Source organism: Portunus trituberculatus, chromosome 15 (genome assembly GCF_017591435.1).
Source record: "Portunus trituberculatus isolate SZX2019 chromosome 15, ASM1759143v1, whole genome shotgun sequence".
In the NCBI taxonomy this organism is placed as follows: Eukaryota; Metazoa; Arthropoda; class Malacostraca; order Decapoda; family Portunidae; genus Portunus; species Portunus trituberculatus.
The window spans coordinates 5,743,786-5,760,218 of NC_059269.1; the positions used below are offsets into that span (position 1 = coordinate 5,743,786).

The 16,433-nt window shown below is 40.4% G+C and overlaps 1 protein-coding gene across 1 annotated transcript in view; it reads right to left on the minus strand.

Annotated features, from left to right (window-relative positions):
* LOC123503953 (Down syndrome cell adhesion molecule-like protein Dscam2) overlaps window positions 1-16,433 on the minus strand; it is a gene marked incomplete at its 3' end in the record, with an annotated part of 474,494 nt that overhangs the window by 33,597 nt on the left and 424,464 nt on the right. Inside the window, exons 11-14 of the mRNA XM_045254079.1 lie at window positions 12,150-12,301; window positions 9,330-9,440; window positions 7,129-7,290; window positions 1,926-2,210 (exon numbers count right to left, since the gene is read on the minus strand). Coding sequence (XP_045110014.1) covers window positions 1,926-2,210; window positions 7,129-7,290; window positions 9,330-9,440; window positions 12,150-12,301 — 710 coding nt within the window. The remainder of the gene's footprint in view (window positions 1-1,925; window positions 2,211-7,128; window positions 7,291-9,329; window positions 9,441-12,149; window positions 12,302-16,433) is intronic.

Sequence of the window (16,433 nt, forward strand, 5' to 3'; positions counted from 1 at the left end):
GAAGACGCTGCATTGTTCTGGATTCGGAAGATGATTAAAAACACTGCCATCACACCAAGACGAGGCGAAACACTAAAGAAAGAAAGGGAAGAATATGAAACAAGAACGAAAGAGGAACAACAGTGAAGTAAGATAGAAAGAGAAAAGAAAACTTGACTCACACCATTAAAACCACAAATACTTTTTTTTTTATATGAATTTAGGGACGCAAAAGAATCATGCAAAAGAAAAATGATAATAAGAAAAGACATTACACGCTGGTTCATTTATTGTCGCCGGATCGTATATCTAGATAGAACATAATGGTTAGCAACACCAAAGAAATGCAACGTTCCCAGCTGCCGTTAACTTGAAGGTGTGGCGGCCGCTGTATTGGAAAAGCTACGTACGCGGGTCCTGCTTATTTGTGACATTTGCTATCGGAGTCTTTAGAGAATTGCGGCAGCTGGGTGGTCATTAAATGTGGTGTTTGATTGCCTTGTAGTTTTATCCTTTGCTACACTTTTCATTGTTTTTTTTCTCTCTTTGTGATTTCGTTTTAGTTTTCTTTAAGTTTCTAAGGTGTTGTTGTCCAATTGTTTTTTTCTCCTTTTAAGTTTTATTTGGGTCAATTAATGTTGTTTAGGTTGTATCGTACTAAGTATGTGTGAGCGAGTACGCAGTGTTATTGCTCTGGAATTTTTACTTTGACTGTAGTATGATCTTAATTTCCTCCCAATGTTCTGATCATCATTGGTTTTCTGATTGAATTTGACCGAAGTAATCGTCATGGCCGAGTTAGTTGTTTTGTTCTTTGGCTTGTCTTCAAATTGTGGTGTTCAAAGACATTGATATCGCTCTCTTGAATGTATATAAGACGTGCATATCTTTTTCTTGGAGTAAAATTTGTTTCTGAAACTTTAAGCTAAATTTTTTGCATTTTTATCGTCAAAGTTATGAATCTAAAAAAAGAACGTTGTTTATGAAAGCCAAATGATGATTTAGACACCTCAGAGAAATCCATATGTCGAAGTATTTTGCAATGTTGTTTTCACGGATGAAATATTTGAATTTTTATACGTCATTTACCATCAATTTACTTCTTGTCATGTTTGGAAGACTACCATGGTGATCAGTAGACACACCATGCATAAGGAAGTAAGAACACTGTAATACATAGGATGGACATGCAAGGATACCTGCACAACACCTCATCAAGAGTCGAGGGGTCAGAATACTGCCAATGAGTAACCTTTAGAGATTAGTAGTGACCTTGAGCACGAGTAAGAGCAAGGGAAGGTGGGATGATAACTGATACATGATTGTATCTCATTATTGGCTCTCTCTCTCTTTGGTGTCTGGATCGAAATCACCTTCCCTTGTCTCCACTCTTCAGGTGCTTGGCAATGACTGACGCAGGTGTTGTGACAAGCGGTGCCGAGTGAAGGGTTAGTGCAATAATAATGTGCCTAATTGGTGCCAGCTTTCCGCCACTCTGGAGGAATCTGGAAGGAGAGAGTGAAGCATTAACTAGGTGCAGGTGTTATGTGCTGTGCTGTGCGGTGCTGTGCTGTGCGTGCCGGTGCTAGAGCTTTCTTGTTTGTCAGTACGTTACCGCGCACGAGGAGCTGGGCGGTGTAGCTGACCTCACGTGCCTCGTTGCGCGCCACACACGTGTAGTTACCGGCGTGGGGAGGCCGCACGTGCGTGAGGATGAGGCTGGAGGAGAAAGAGTCGTGCTGGCTGAGTTGGAGATCAGTAGTGGGCACGAGTGGGTGGCCATCACGTAGCCACATGAGTGTCATTGGCGGGTCCCCCATCTGTACGTCACAAGTCACAGTGGTCCGCATACCCGACACGAGGGACCCGAAGTCAAAGGCCTTGATGGAGGGTGGCACTGAAAGAAAGTGTTAGCGTCAGGCTGAGTATAGGGAGTATTGGTTTACCGTGAACTCTGAGCGTGGCGGAGTGTGCCGAGGTGGCGGCGGGGGAGCTGGCCTGGCAGGTGTAATTCCCGGAGTGTTCCTGCCGCAGCCTCTCGATGACCAGCGCCAGAACGTATTGCCCCAGGGGCGTGACGGTGACCCCAGGCGTAGAGGGGGCCGGGGCTCCGTTGTGTAGCCAGGCCAGGGTGACGGGAGGGTCACCCTGCACAACCACACACTGTACGGCCACTCGAGATCCGGCACGGAGAGACTCGGGGAGGGTGAACTGCGACACTTGCGGCGGCTCTGGGGATGACAGCAGCACATTCTTTCCAGGCACACATTAATATAACTCTTTGGACCGCCCTAATGAAAGAGAGTATCGCTCTGCCTAATTAATTTATGTCTAATTAATTGTGAGAGCGAGCCACTATTGCAGCATTATATTCAGATCTTACCTGGTTCTGTGTAGTAATTGGTGCAGCGCACAAGAGTTAAGTAAATAAGAATGCTTGATTAGCTCTCCCTTAGGCTGCCTGAGTGAAAACACCAGACGGCGGTACGTACCAAATACACCATTTCTCTCTCTCTCTCTCTCTCTCTCTCTCTCTCTCTCTCTCTCTCTCTCTCATTCATCTTATTGCCTCGTTCCCTTTATGGCCCATTTCTCTTTCGCGTACACCTTCATTCACCTGGCTGCGATGCCTCTCCCTTTTCCCCGCGGCCGCGTACTAGTAATGGTAGTGCCTGGCGTCCATGGCCCGCACCAGCACACTGCGGCTTCACCTTCCTAATGAGCGGAGGCATCCATTTCAAACGACGTTTTTTAATATGGGAGAGTAAAAGATTAAAAAACCGGCTGTTCCCCAAAGCTCTAATTAGTTTTCGAACCGATTTAGGAGGTTCCTGACCCCTCTTCCCTCCCCATCTCTCTCTCTCTCTCTCTCGCTCTCCTCCCTTATACTCTCCCTCTCATTTGTACCCTTATCCCTCCCTTCCTCCCTTTCTCTCTTTCTCTATTCCCCCCCTCATTTCTATCCGGTCATCGCTCCCCCTACACACATCGGTAACTTTAACCATTTTATCGAAACTTTGTAATTGTTGAAAATTTGAGTTATGGATCAGATGGCAGGAAGCTGGTGGTTCTCTCGCTGCTTCCTCCTCTCATTGGTGTGCGTGTCTGATTACTTGACTGATTAACGTTATGAAAGCTTACGAGGCGGCTATGAGTTTGGTTCGTCCATTAATTAGTGAGTCTCATTGTTGGTGTAAGTGGCCTCTGGTATCATAGAGTACATCTGTGACTTCCTGCCTATCCTTGTGTTTGATTTAACGTTACGCCATCTAGTGTGTCTTATTATTGATGTCTGTGGTAGTACATATGTAGCTCCTCATTCGTATCGCTACATTCCATTTCTTCTAACGTAACAGCTTAACGTATGAAAGTGAGTCTTAATGTCGATGCAAGTGGTGGAAATTTATAGAGATACATTATGTGATTTCTTTCCCTTATCCTAATGTATCCATCCACCTACTTCATCTAACATAATAAAACTCTAAATTGTTAACAGAAAATATTTAGGTCAGTGTATTAGATATATTTATAGACAGATATATCATAAGTAGTGTGTGTTCAGAAAGAAGTCTTATTTTGGCTGCAGAAAGAAAAAAAAATCGATCCAATAGTCAGTCTGGTTGAGATTGTTCGGTGCAGGGTTGAGTAAGTCTGCAAAATCTCATGTGAAATTGACTAGAAGTGAAATAACATAAGTGAAGTCTGCTCCTCATGAAGCCAGATGTTGAGTCCAATTAGTGTACAGAAGAAATCCTTAGTAATGAAAAAAGAGAAAGCTAGATATCTTCATCAGCTTAATTTGAAAAGTAACATTTTTATACTTACAGTTATGATAATTTTCTAGCATGCTGTTTGTCCGACGCGTTCTCTCTCTCTCTCTCTCTCTCTCTCTCTCTCTCTCTCTCTCTCTCTCTCTCTCTCTCTCTCTCTCTCTCTCTCTCTCTCTCTCTCTCTCTCTCTCTCTCTCTCTCTCTCTCTCTCTCTCTCTCTCTCTCTCTCTCTCTCATTAATCTGACGGAAGTGTGGTGAATACTACACACCACTTCATTATCTTACACTAAGTTATTAAATACTAATCTCCTTTTGTATCTCTGGATTGTTCTACGCTGGATCACACTGCAGTATTCGTAGCGCCCTGGTGTTGTGCAAGGCGTCATGCTGGACACTGAGCGATATAGACTTGATTTTTACAACGGGTGAATCCAACAATAAAGAAGGAAAATTTATATCCTTGGACTACAGTTAATATACATGTTCTCTATCTGTTTTTTTTTTTTTTTCTGTTTTTTTTTTATTTATTTATTTTATGGGGTATACATTTTTTTTTTTTTTCAGGGATCATAATTTTCAGGGATACATTTTCCTTTTCTCTTATATTTTTCATTCTTTATGTATTTTATTGAGACAATTTTGAGGGTCACATTTTTAGAGAGAACATTATTTTCTAAGCGTAATATTTATAAGGGAAAACTATTTTAGAGGCTAAATCTTTCTTTTTTTCTATATATATTTCGTTCTTTTATATTTTCAGGGAGGCAATTTGAGGATCCCAATTTTAGATCCTAGGAAGAACATTTTTATTTTGAGAGCGTATTTTTTTTTATAAGAGAAAGCAATTTGGGGGGATAAATCTTCCTTTTCTTACATATTTAGTTCTTTTTATATTTCCAGGGAGACAATTTAAAGACCCCATTTTTAGAGGAAATAGAACATTTTTATTTTCTGAGCGTATTTTCATAAGAGAAAGCAATTTTTTTTTATTTGGCTTTTCACGGGAATTTCTGGGCTATCTCAAAGCCCACCCGCTAGGAAACCGTTGTCCCGAGTGATGAAGCCCAACCTACACTCGGACCGTGGACAAGATTCGAACCCGTGCGCTTGGAGACTCCTCAGACCCCAAAGCACGCATGGTTCCACTGTACCACGGCGGCCTCTGAGGGAATATATTTTTTTTTCTCTTATATATTTCGTTCTTTTTATATTTTCAGGGATGTGATTTGAGGATCCCATTTTTAGATAAGATTTTTTTTTTTTTTTTTTTCTGAGAATGATTTATAAAGGAAAGCAATTTTGGAGAATAAATCTTTCTTGTTCTTATACATTTCGTTCTTTTTATATTTTTCTGAGGAGACAATTTTAGGATACCAATTTTTGAGAGCATTTTTTTTAGCGTAATTTTTATAAGCGAAAGCAATTTGGGGAGATAAATTTTTCTTGTTCATATATATATTTCCTTTTTTTTTTATATATATATATATATTTTCAGAGAGACAATTTAAGGATCTAATTTTTCGAGGAAGGAATAATTATTGAGAAAGTGTATTTTTATAAGGAAAACAATTGTAGTATCAGGTAAAAAGAAATACTAAAGTTCCTAAGTTAAGAGGAATTGTGTATTTGTAGGGAACAATATCGGTATCATAGTTCTAAGACAAACAGTTCATACCTAGATGTACTTTTGTGGAGGGATTACACTCATATAGACCTTGTATTTGCTGGGTCAGATAAGGTCAGATAAGGTGAAGTGAGAAGGGAGACAACATGTTCTAGAGGGGAGTTAGTTTATATAGGTCATCTACACGTATCATATATTATTTCCTTACTTTCCTCACTTTTTTCCCCTGCCTCTACTACACGCTTTTCATATCGCAACACTTTTTCCCCCCTTCATTTTTTTTCTCCGTTCTTCATTACAGTCAGTACGGGCGGTTATTATTTACATATTGCTAGTGTTTTGCGCCGTGCGGGTAATGCAGCTGCGGATATTGCTTCTCTTTCTGTTTTATGAAATGAGGATGTTACATATATATTTTTTTTTCCTTTTTTTCATAAGATTGACGTAGCGCAACATTTTACATCAATTTCTGTTTTCTCATCACTAGTGTTATTTTTTTTTTTATTTCTTTTTGTTTCTTGCGATTAAAAAAATACTTTAGTCAGTTTATGTTATTGTTTTATATTTTTCGTTGTTTTTTTTTTTTTTTTTTTTTAAACTTTAAAGTGTGCATTTGTAATTATAATTTTTGTATTCAGTTAGTTCTTCTACTGTGCCTTTCAATCCAGCGTGCTGTTACATACTATTTTATTTATATTTTTGAAGCTTAATCTATGCATTTAATACCGCTGCACAACGCGACTTCACTATATTCATGTATTTCTTTCCTGTTATACATAGAGAACAGCTGTTTTGATTAAATCTTTATTCGAGTTGATCTTCTTACTTTTCATGGATTTATCTCTATACTGGTACAATTAATTCCCACGTAGAGTTGAAAAATAACGTATAGGAATTATTTGAGAATAAAACAGTAGTGCAAGTGTGTATTTTCTGTGCATGAATAACTGCACATTGTATTCCATTAAGGCTTGTTTTCCGAGAAGTATTAACATATTATACTATCCAACGTGCTAAGTGATAATATTCAACTAAGACGAAACATTAATTCAACAGTATTGCGTTTATATATAAATCCTTCAAGCTGTTTAGAGCAAAGACTAAAGAGTTCAGTAATATACATCTCTCGTTTTTGTCCCAAGAGTCACGAGTCCGGTGCAATATTACGTGTGTCTGCGGGGCATATCTGGGGGCGTGCTGCGCTGTGATAACGTTACGTATATCCACCTGTAATACCTATTTGCTGCAGATTCCTACTCGTGGCATTCATTCTGCGTTCCCAGTTTATTTACTCGTGCGCGAATGCAGGAACAGATACACAATCTCTCTCTCTCTCTCTCTCTCTCTCTCTCTCTCTCTCTCTCTCTCTCTCTCTCTCTCTCTCTCTCTCTCTCTCTCTCTCTCTCTCTCTCTCTCTCTCTCTCTCTCTCTCTCTCTCTCTCTCTCTCTCTCTCTCTCTCTCACACACACACACACACACACACACACACACACACACACACACACACACACACACACACACACACACATTACCTGGAGTCCATTGCCATATATCAGGATGGCGGGGGCGGTGGTGTTCAGTAGAGTGAGTGAGTAGGTGCATGAATTAGAGCCTCTTGAGTAACCAAGCCCAGTAGAGTAAGGACAGGCTTTGGTGTTGATGGAGGGGTGGCGAATTTGGGCGTAAAGGTGCGTAAAGGGGAGAGTAAGGATGAAAAATACATATGGGGGGTGGTTTGGGTTTGTAGACTCACCGACGACACGAAGAGGTAGAGACTGCGAAGAGGCGTGACCCTGCTTGTTCGTGGCCGTGCAGGTGTACTCCCCTTGGTCAGCGCCGCGACTCACCTGGTTGATCGTTAACTCGCCAGCCTCAGACACTAGCTGGCGGCGGTTGATCGGCAGCACTCGTCCGCCTGTGAGAACATATAATCTTATTTTTTCCATGGCCCTGTGGCGTGAACATGATGCGTGGTTAAATGGACATCCGGCACGCTTCCCAGAATTCCTTCCTTCTCATCAAGTCGCCCCTGTAATTGAATGGCGTATATGTAGAGGACACGGGGACGCCACGATTGGATGGGAGCAATTGGTCGATGTTGCTGAGAGTTGCTGAGAGCGGTAAGAAGTGTCTGGAGGCGTGCGGGGGAGGCGGCGAGGGCTTATGTTGGTAGGTGCAGGAAGCGACTCTCCAACCTTTCCTTTGTACCAAAATTTAATAAGTGAAGCCATTTTATCTAGAATTCTGATATAGTGTTGAAAATGTAAATATTGGCTTACTTTATACAAGTTAACAAGATGAATTCAAAATGAGATGTCTTACAAACTATACTTCACTGTTCGGAGAAGGAATGATGAATATTAAAATCGATGCTGAATAAAATGTCAATTAGTTCCATACATAAGATAGAAGTAACATAAAAATAACACTTGGGAAAACAAATATAATGACAGTAAACCACAATCAAAATATCACACAAATACGAAACATTTTACAACCAATAAGTAAACAAACCTCTTTCGTGCAAGCCGTGCGTGACCAGATGGAGGATGAAGAGAGTGGAGGCAGGAGAGAAGGGAAGAGAAATCGGGAGAAATCGATAGAAGGAGAAGGGGAAAGATAAAAAGAAGGGGGGAAAAAAGATAAAAAAACAAAAAGCGCGCGGGCCTAGCGTGTTTGTTGACGAGGAAACCAATACACAGAGAACGGAAACAGACAAAGACGAAACAAAAATACAGATGGAAGATAGATAAGAGAAGAGCGCAATTTGGTGCGAAAGGTAACTACAGATAATAACAGAGAGAGAGAGAGAGAGAGAGAGAGAGAGAGAGATCAGCTGTCATGCACACGATATTCCTTCTTAGATATAGTGAAATATGCACATTCAATTCACGTTCATGCCATGTTGTTTAGCTGCTGTGCCTAGACACTATTAACAGTATTGGCCAGCAGTGCCTTTCCTGACGCTCAATCTGACTTGCCATGTATAGGTTGAATGGCTTTTTATTTTTTTTTTGCAGTTTCGTGTTTTTTTTTCACGTTTCCAAAAGCTAGTTATCATCATTAGGTATAGTCCTCATTATAAAAGAAAACAAATCTTCTCTCTTTCTCGCTCATTCTCTCGTGTTCTCGCTCGGAATTTAATTATCGTCATTAGGTTGACTTTTATCCACCTTCCTTTACGTCCCTATGCTCTTTGGTTACCAGAATTTGTCCTATCATTAAGCTGATTTTTTAACAGTTTCTCTTATGCTCTCATATTTTCAAAATCTGATTAATCCTCTTCATTAGGTAAATTTTTAACCAGTTTCCTTTATGTTCTTATACTCTTGTGTTCATGAAACTTAATCCTCATCAAATGGCATCTTTCTAATTTCCATCATATCTATCTCCTATTTACGTCACCACTCATCCACTCTTACTTCGCTCCATCTGCCAAATAATTCCAACTTTATAACTTTCTCTTCTCTAACCTTTTACTTCCGCCACAATTATCTCCTTTATTAGGTAGTTTTATTTGCTTTACCAATCAGCCATTTACTCATCCATCCAGCGAATAGTCCTTGGTCTTCCTTAACTTACTTTGTCTAACCTTTCATTCCCACCACAATTATCTCATTTATTAGACAGTTGCTAGAAACTTCACTAGACATTCATTTACTTCTCACTCCATTCATCCAGCCATCAAACCACCAAATAATCATAATTCCTCCTTTGCCTGTACCTTGTCACGCACTGCACCACGTAATACCTTCCCATTTTCTCACCCTCACCATCTACTCACCTGGTATAGCAGTTAATAAGACCCCTCACCTCTACAGACCATCCATTCATCACTAATATATCTACGTTTTCATCTGTGTATGTAATAATGTGGCGTGAGAACATCCAGTGTGCGTGTTTGGTTCATCTATATGTGAGGGTGTCTATGTACGTGCGTGAGTCCCTTCTTACCTTTGGCCCAAGTGATGGACGTGATAGGGAAGCCTGCAACGGGACACTGCACACGGAAAGTCTCCCCTGCCACTGCTGAGACGGGGCCCATGGGTCTTACGTGAGGCCGACCTGAGAGAGACAAGGAAGGGACTCAGGTTACGCAATGAAGATACGAGATTGTTGACGAAAAGTATCTGTAAATAAGGAAGGAACTTGAGGACCTGCTGAAGGTGATGAAGAAACTCGGGTTAGGCGATGAAGATACGGGGTGCTGGTTGGCTGACGAGAAAGTTCTGTAAGAAAAGGGAGGGACTGGAGAAATGTAGAGGGGTTGTAATAATGAAAGAACCATAGGAGTGAGGAAAAGAACTGTAAAAAAAGGGAAGGAGCTGAAACCAATGTTATAGAACAAAAACTAAAGTGGTGAAGAGAATGAATTGTAAAAAAGAGAAGTGCTATAATGATGGAAGAACAAAAATGCTGAAAAAGTAGAAAAAGAGGGGCTGGAGGATAGAGGAGGAGCTGAAAGGACTAGTAGGATAGTGAAGCGATGGCGAGTAGAAGAGAAAGCACTGATGTGAGGAGAAAAAGCAGAAATTTGCAGTAAAAGGGCTCAGCGTGAAAAGGAATTATAATTAGGAAGGATATTTGTGCATGAGCTCACAGCACTCGAAGCTCTAGCGGAAGTGTTTACTTGTGCTTGAATCGTGGCACATTAGTAAAAAAAAAGAAAAAAAAATTATCAAGGTGTCTTTAACGTGAAATTATTTCATATTTCATTTCACTACTTGTATTTTTGTCTATTTTTTACGATTGTGAAGTGTTTTCAGCTTGCTATGATCTCTCTACTTAAGGTCAAGGATATCACGGTCACGGTGTATTTCTCGCTAAAGCTGATGTGTTTTCCATCACGCAGTCTTAGTAAGCACTGCAGTGGTGTCCTTGTTGACTTTATGATATTGCTGCATGACATTAACTTCCTCCTCTGTCTTGTTAAAGGTATAAGACTGGGGCAGGTCTGGCGCCGCAACACGCACGTGGTGACCAGACGTCTGGCCCGCCGCGGCAGCCTCCAGGGACAGGGATAAACGTCCGCCGCTCGGACGGTAATCGTTCCGAATAAATGTCTGCGTCTCAAGAGCCGCGCTACACAGGACCGGGTGTTGTATTTACATACGTGTGTGTGTGTGTGTGTGTGTGTGTGTGTGTGTGTGTGACACACACACACACACACACACACACACACACACACACACACACACACACACGCAAAAAGTCATGGTGTTTGTTCAATGATGCCTAAAACATGTTTGTTTGTTTGTTTTTCAATATAAATAGGACACCATTACATGCTACATAATATTCCTACGGCTTTCCTTTCGAATTTGACATGCAGGAAGAGCTTATACGATCTCTCAGTATTTTCCCCACACACAGACACTGCAAAGCTCACAATATTGGCTTTAGGGAAATGCTTCGTAGCAAATACATTAACCATCAAAGGTCAACGCGGCGGGAAGCGACATCGTAATCGGACATCGAAGCAGCAGTGACGCAAAGCCGCTTTTTAGCTATTGCGTTAGAGCCATCCGTCCACGTCATAAAGTCTCACCGTATAATTTCGTTTCTCTTTGGTGCAGTAATCCCGGCGTTTGTGTGTGACACTGATTGCAATATTACGTGTGCATCCGTGTTTGTCAGGCGAGGCGGAACTAAATGTTAAATGTTTGGTTCGCTCTGATTCAAGTGGATTTTGTTGTTGGTCTTTGTCTTTCCGTCGATTCTGGTTTTATTTATCAGTCCAAAATAGCATATCGTGAAATAAATACTGAATTCCGCTCATCAGCATTATTGTTAAATGTTGAAAGGTAAACGTCATTATTGAACGCTGCTGTTTTCATTCATATAATGAATGCTATTTATGTTTACTAGAGAGTAATGACGTGACTATTTTTTTTTTAGATATCATTCATCTTTCACTATATATATATATATATATATATATATATATATATATATATATATATATATATATATATATATATATATATATATATATATTTCTTTTTGGTAATGGAAGCAAGCTCAAAGATTTATAGAAATGTTTTGGCCTGACTTACGAAAGCTCTTCCTACGTACAATGATTACTGTATATGAGTGTAAGAGAAAAAAAAAAGTGTGGGGTTTTATAACATCCTGCTCATCTTTTAAAGTACTTTTTGATGGAAGAAAGAATAAAGGTATACCTGCCTATACTATATTTAATCGTAGAAAGTGTAATCTATTAGTTGATGGAAGGAAGCACGGACTGACTTATAGAAACGCCTCAGCCTAACTTGTGAGAGCCTTGTCTGCCTCGGGAGCTTCATAATGTATCACGCCTCTTCCCTTCCCTTGGAGAGTTTTCACCTCACATGTTCAAGTTACGGTAAGTGTGACGAAACTTCTCGCACCAACTTTTGTATTCCAGTATACCTTCCATCAAGTTACATTAAAGACACGCTACTGTCATTGTGTTGTAGCTAATTGTAGTTAATCTTCTCTCTCTCTCTCTCTCTCTCTCTCTCTCTCTCTCTCTCTCTCTCTCTCTCTCTCTCTCTCTCTCTCTCTCTCTCTCTCTCTCTCTCTCTCTCTCTCTCTCTCTCTCACACACACACACACACACACACACACACACACACACACACACACACACACACACACACACACACACACACACACACACTCTCTCTCTCTCTCTCTCTCTCTCTCTCTCTCTCTCTCTCTCTCTCTCTCTCTCTCTCTCGTAGCCATAGTGACTTTGAGTGCAACAAGAGTCCGGCTCGTTGCAAGACTTACCGTAGACATGTAGCGGGGCGGAGTGCACCACTGCGGCGGCGGTGTTGGTTGCCGTGCAGGAATAGCGGCCGCCATCCTCGACTCTCACTCTTGTTATGTTGACGTGGCTGATCACCTTTCCGTGCACGTTGACGTACTGCCCAACCACGAGCCTGTAAGGAGAGAAAGACTGAAATTAAGACTCAATTTATTTATTTTTTTTCCTTTACAATTCTGCGGAAATAATGCTGGATGTTAGTGAAGTGTTAATTGTCACAGGAATGAAAGCTTGCATAGGCGATGTAAATACGTGTAGAGGCAGGATAAGAATGATTGTGAAAGGAGGGACGTTCCTTCCTAGTGTGTGAGGTTTACCACATTTAAGTCAAGAGGTAATTATGTGAATTTTGTGTTTGGTGACTATGGGGATTCAGGTGTAAATGGGTGAAATATAAAGAGGGATAAGGTGTTGCTAGAGTGAGGAAAAGTTCTTCATAGTATACAAACTTTAATGCATTTAATTAATAACTGGAATTAATATTAACCGTTTCTTGCGATACAAAAATTTATGAGTAGAAATTAGAAAGAAAAAAAATGTGATGCTGGAGAAAGGCCAAAGTTCTTCGTAATGAAGTATTTTTTATTCATTTTTATTTATTTATACCATGTGGGCTTTTCACGGGAATTTCTGGGCTAAAGGGGATACTTTTTGGGGTACCTTCTATCTCAAAGCCCACCCGCTAGGAAACAGTTGCCCCGAGTGAGGAAGCCCAACCTACACTCGGACCGTGGACAGGAGTTGAGTTCATTCCAAGATTAGTAATGCTGTGACTAAAATATATGAAAGAAAACGATGCTGTTGACATCAGTGCTGGGAAGCAAGAAAATAAAGCGTCATGTCGCAGAGTATTCTTTTTGTTTTATTTTACTTTTCTTTATTTTTTGTCACCTTTTACTGCTCTCTTACTTTTTTTTTTTTTTTTTTGTAGAGATAACTTTCTTCTGCTTTCCATTTTGTTGTTCCTTTGTGAGTGATCATAGTGTTCTGTTGTCTTTAGCATGTGTTTATGTAAGCGCAGAGGAGTTGACGGTGGAGAAAAATGGAGAAGGAAGATAAAAGTTTAGGTGAAAAATTAGTAAATGTTGGGTGGCAGTAAATGTGTTGGGTTTTTAATATACATTCTGACGAAAACCTTTCTTTTCGTTTTCTTGTCTGTCTGTCTGTCTGTCTGTCTGTTCTCTGTCTGTCTGTCTGTCTGTCTGTCTGTCTCTCTGTCTGTCTCTCTCTCTCTCTCTCTCTCTCTCTCTCTCTCTCTCTCTCTCTCTCTCTCTCTCTCTCTCTCTCTCTCTCTCTCTCTCTCTCTCGTCCAGTTCACTCTGTCTTTTTCAATATTCTTTCTTCTATAATTTTCATTGTCCAGTTCACATTGTATTTTCAACACACACACACACACACACACACACACACACACACACACACACACACACACACACACACACACACACACACACACACACACACACACACACACACACACACACCTTCTATAAAGGCACTTTCCATTTCAAATATTAATTTCCGTCTCTCTCTCTCTCTCTCTCTCTCTCTCTCTCTCTCTCTCTCTCTCTCTCTCTCTCTCTCTCTCTCTCTCTCTCTCTTATTCGCTCTACCAATTATCCAGCATTTTCTTCGTGCTCCAATTGTTCCCCATTCGTCTCTCCTCCCCCTAAGTCCCTTCCTCCTCCACCTTCTATATCCCATTGTTTTTCATCCCTTACTAGTCCTCGTCCTCCTTCCAGCCCGCACTCAGACATCTTATCCTTGTCCTTGCGTTTAAAGCGATATACAACTGTCCACTCACCTCCCTCACTCGCTCCCCCAAATGACACCAAACTGGCCAATAGGAAGGACTTTAGAAATCTGCCTCGTGTTTCAACAGTATCTTTGTTCATCTGACGTGGTGGATATTGTGTTGAGATTTTTCGTTCTCATTAGAGCTTGTTTTCTTTTGTTTGCGATTCTTTGTGTTAGATTTTATTTGGTTATTTCATTGGTTAATCAGTGTAAACGTAGCCTGATTGATCGACAGTAAGAATAGTAGTAGTAGTAGTAGTAGTAGTAGTAGTAGTAGTAGTGACAGGAGCAATATTGGCATTTCAGCGATAAGAATTGTTGTGATAGTAGTATTAGCAACAGCAAAAGCAATAGCAATAGTGCAGACAGGAGCGTGCTAGTATCCTTAACACGGACAGCAGTGGTATTGGTAGGTATAAAAAACATTTACAGTGATAGTAATGCAGACAACAGTGGTAGGAATAAAAAGGCCTCAATTGCAGTAGTAAAAGTAGTGATAGTGGATTTTGGTATAGTGATAATAATGCTAGAAGTCGTAAAAGAAGTGGTAATAGTAGTAGTAGTAGTAGTAGTAGTAGTAGTAGTAGTAACAGCAGCAGGAACAATGGCGGTGATAATCGTAGAGGAACAATTTAGGCACGGGTGATAACGCGCGTGAAATCCTCTTTTGCCGGCATATTAGTTGGCGTGGCAGCAGCGGCAACGTGGAGCGGGTGTTGGCAGTGAGGCGGTAGTGTGAGGGGGGCGTTATCTGCTTCCTGCCTCTCCTACTACACGTCTCCCTGGAGGGCGTGTGGGATTATCACGATCGCCCTCTACACCTCGCTAACTGCCCTGAGCCCTAAGCATGCCCTAAAATATCCGGCCATTTCCTCGCCGCCCGTATATACCAACTGCCTCATTAATATACGGCGGACACCTGTAAATTGGGCGTTTCCCTGCGATTTACTCCTCTCCTGTGCGCTTTTACTATGTCCCCGGAAGAAAAAGAGAGAGAGACTGGGGGCATGGGGGAACGAAAGTGCATTGATGTTTTCTCGATCTCTCTCTCTCTCTCTCTCTCTCTCTCTCTCTCTCTCTCTCTCTCTCTCTCTCTAAAATGGTGTAAACTTAATAAGGGAGTCATTATAGAGTAGCAGTGAAGAATTAGATGATGATTGAAGAAAAAATAAGTTTAGGTATATTTATTTGTTAATCTTCGTATAGGATCGTTTGGATATGATGATTACGTTGTATTTACTTATTATTCTGGTGTTAATGTCACAGTATCTTCAGTGTACCTTCAGTTCTGTGCTTATAATGTCAATGGAATAAAAAAAAATGCTGCAAAGAAAACGAGCAGAGAGAGAGAGAGAGAGAGAGAGAGAGAGAGAGAGGAGGCGTCGATAATGTCCTTTTTAAAGTATTCTGGTTTTTATGGATTTATTAGCATTATTTATAGCACTTATTCATTGCCTTTAAAATCTTGTGAGTAATCTTCCAAATATGTCACTTCGACAAGAAAATGCGAAAAAAAAAAAATGATAGTGCAGGGGAGGAGGGAAGGAGGGAGACAGAAATAAACATTACATTTTATTCTTACTTTTTTCTATCTTTCTCGTTACTTAGTTGGCATTTTATTGTGTTATTTTATTTCTCACTCTCAAATTAGAGTGTTCAGTGATTCATCCTGGCGCACACTTTTAGAATTTTGCATAAAAAAAACTAAGAACTTGCATTTTCTTTTTTTTTTTTGTTTTCGCACAATCATAGTTTTGTCATATTTATATTCCGTAATATTTTTTTTCCTTGCTTCATTAATTCAGATATTTATCTTATTATTTTACGGAGAATGAATGTATCTGTATTTTCTTTCAGTGTCACACATACATCCAAGGTGAGGTGTTTGTATGTATTACTCTCCATCACGCTGAGTCTGGCATGATAATTTGCCCTGCAGAGGACACGCGATCAAGCCAACACTGTGACTGGCCGAGGCTCCAGCCCGTTGACGCAATCCTATTTTAAAACACACACGAAACTGACTTTATATTCCTACACAAACCACAAATTGCTCACAAGATATCGGATTATACATATAAATAGAAGTTTTGGTCTGCATGGAGTCACTGTCTCGCATGTTCCCACCCGTTGATTGATTAGCTGATGCATTCCTGTCTATTTTAAAACGCGCAGGAAACTGACTTCATATTTTTACACAAACCTGAAATTACTGACAAGATATTGGATTGTACATATGAATAGAAGTTTTCATCTGCATGGAGTCACTATTCCGCATATTTGTGAAGAAAACATAGATATTTAACCCATTTAGTATCACGACGCATTTCCATATTAATTCTGCTTACTATTTGCTGATTTCATACAGGTTCAGAAACTTGTTTGGGGAGGGTTAAGATAGTGAAGATTCTGGCTCTTAATCTACTCACCTCCATAGACCCTTGCTGATG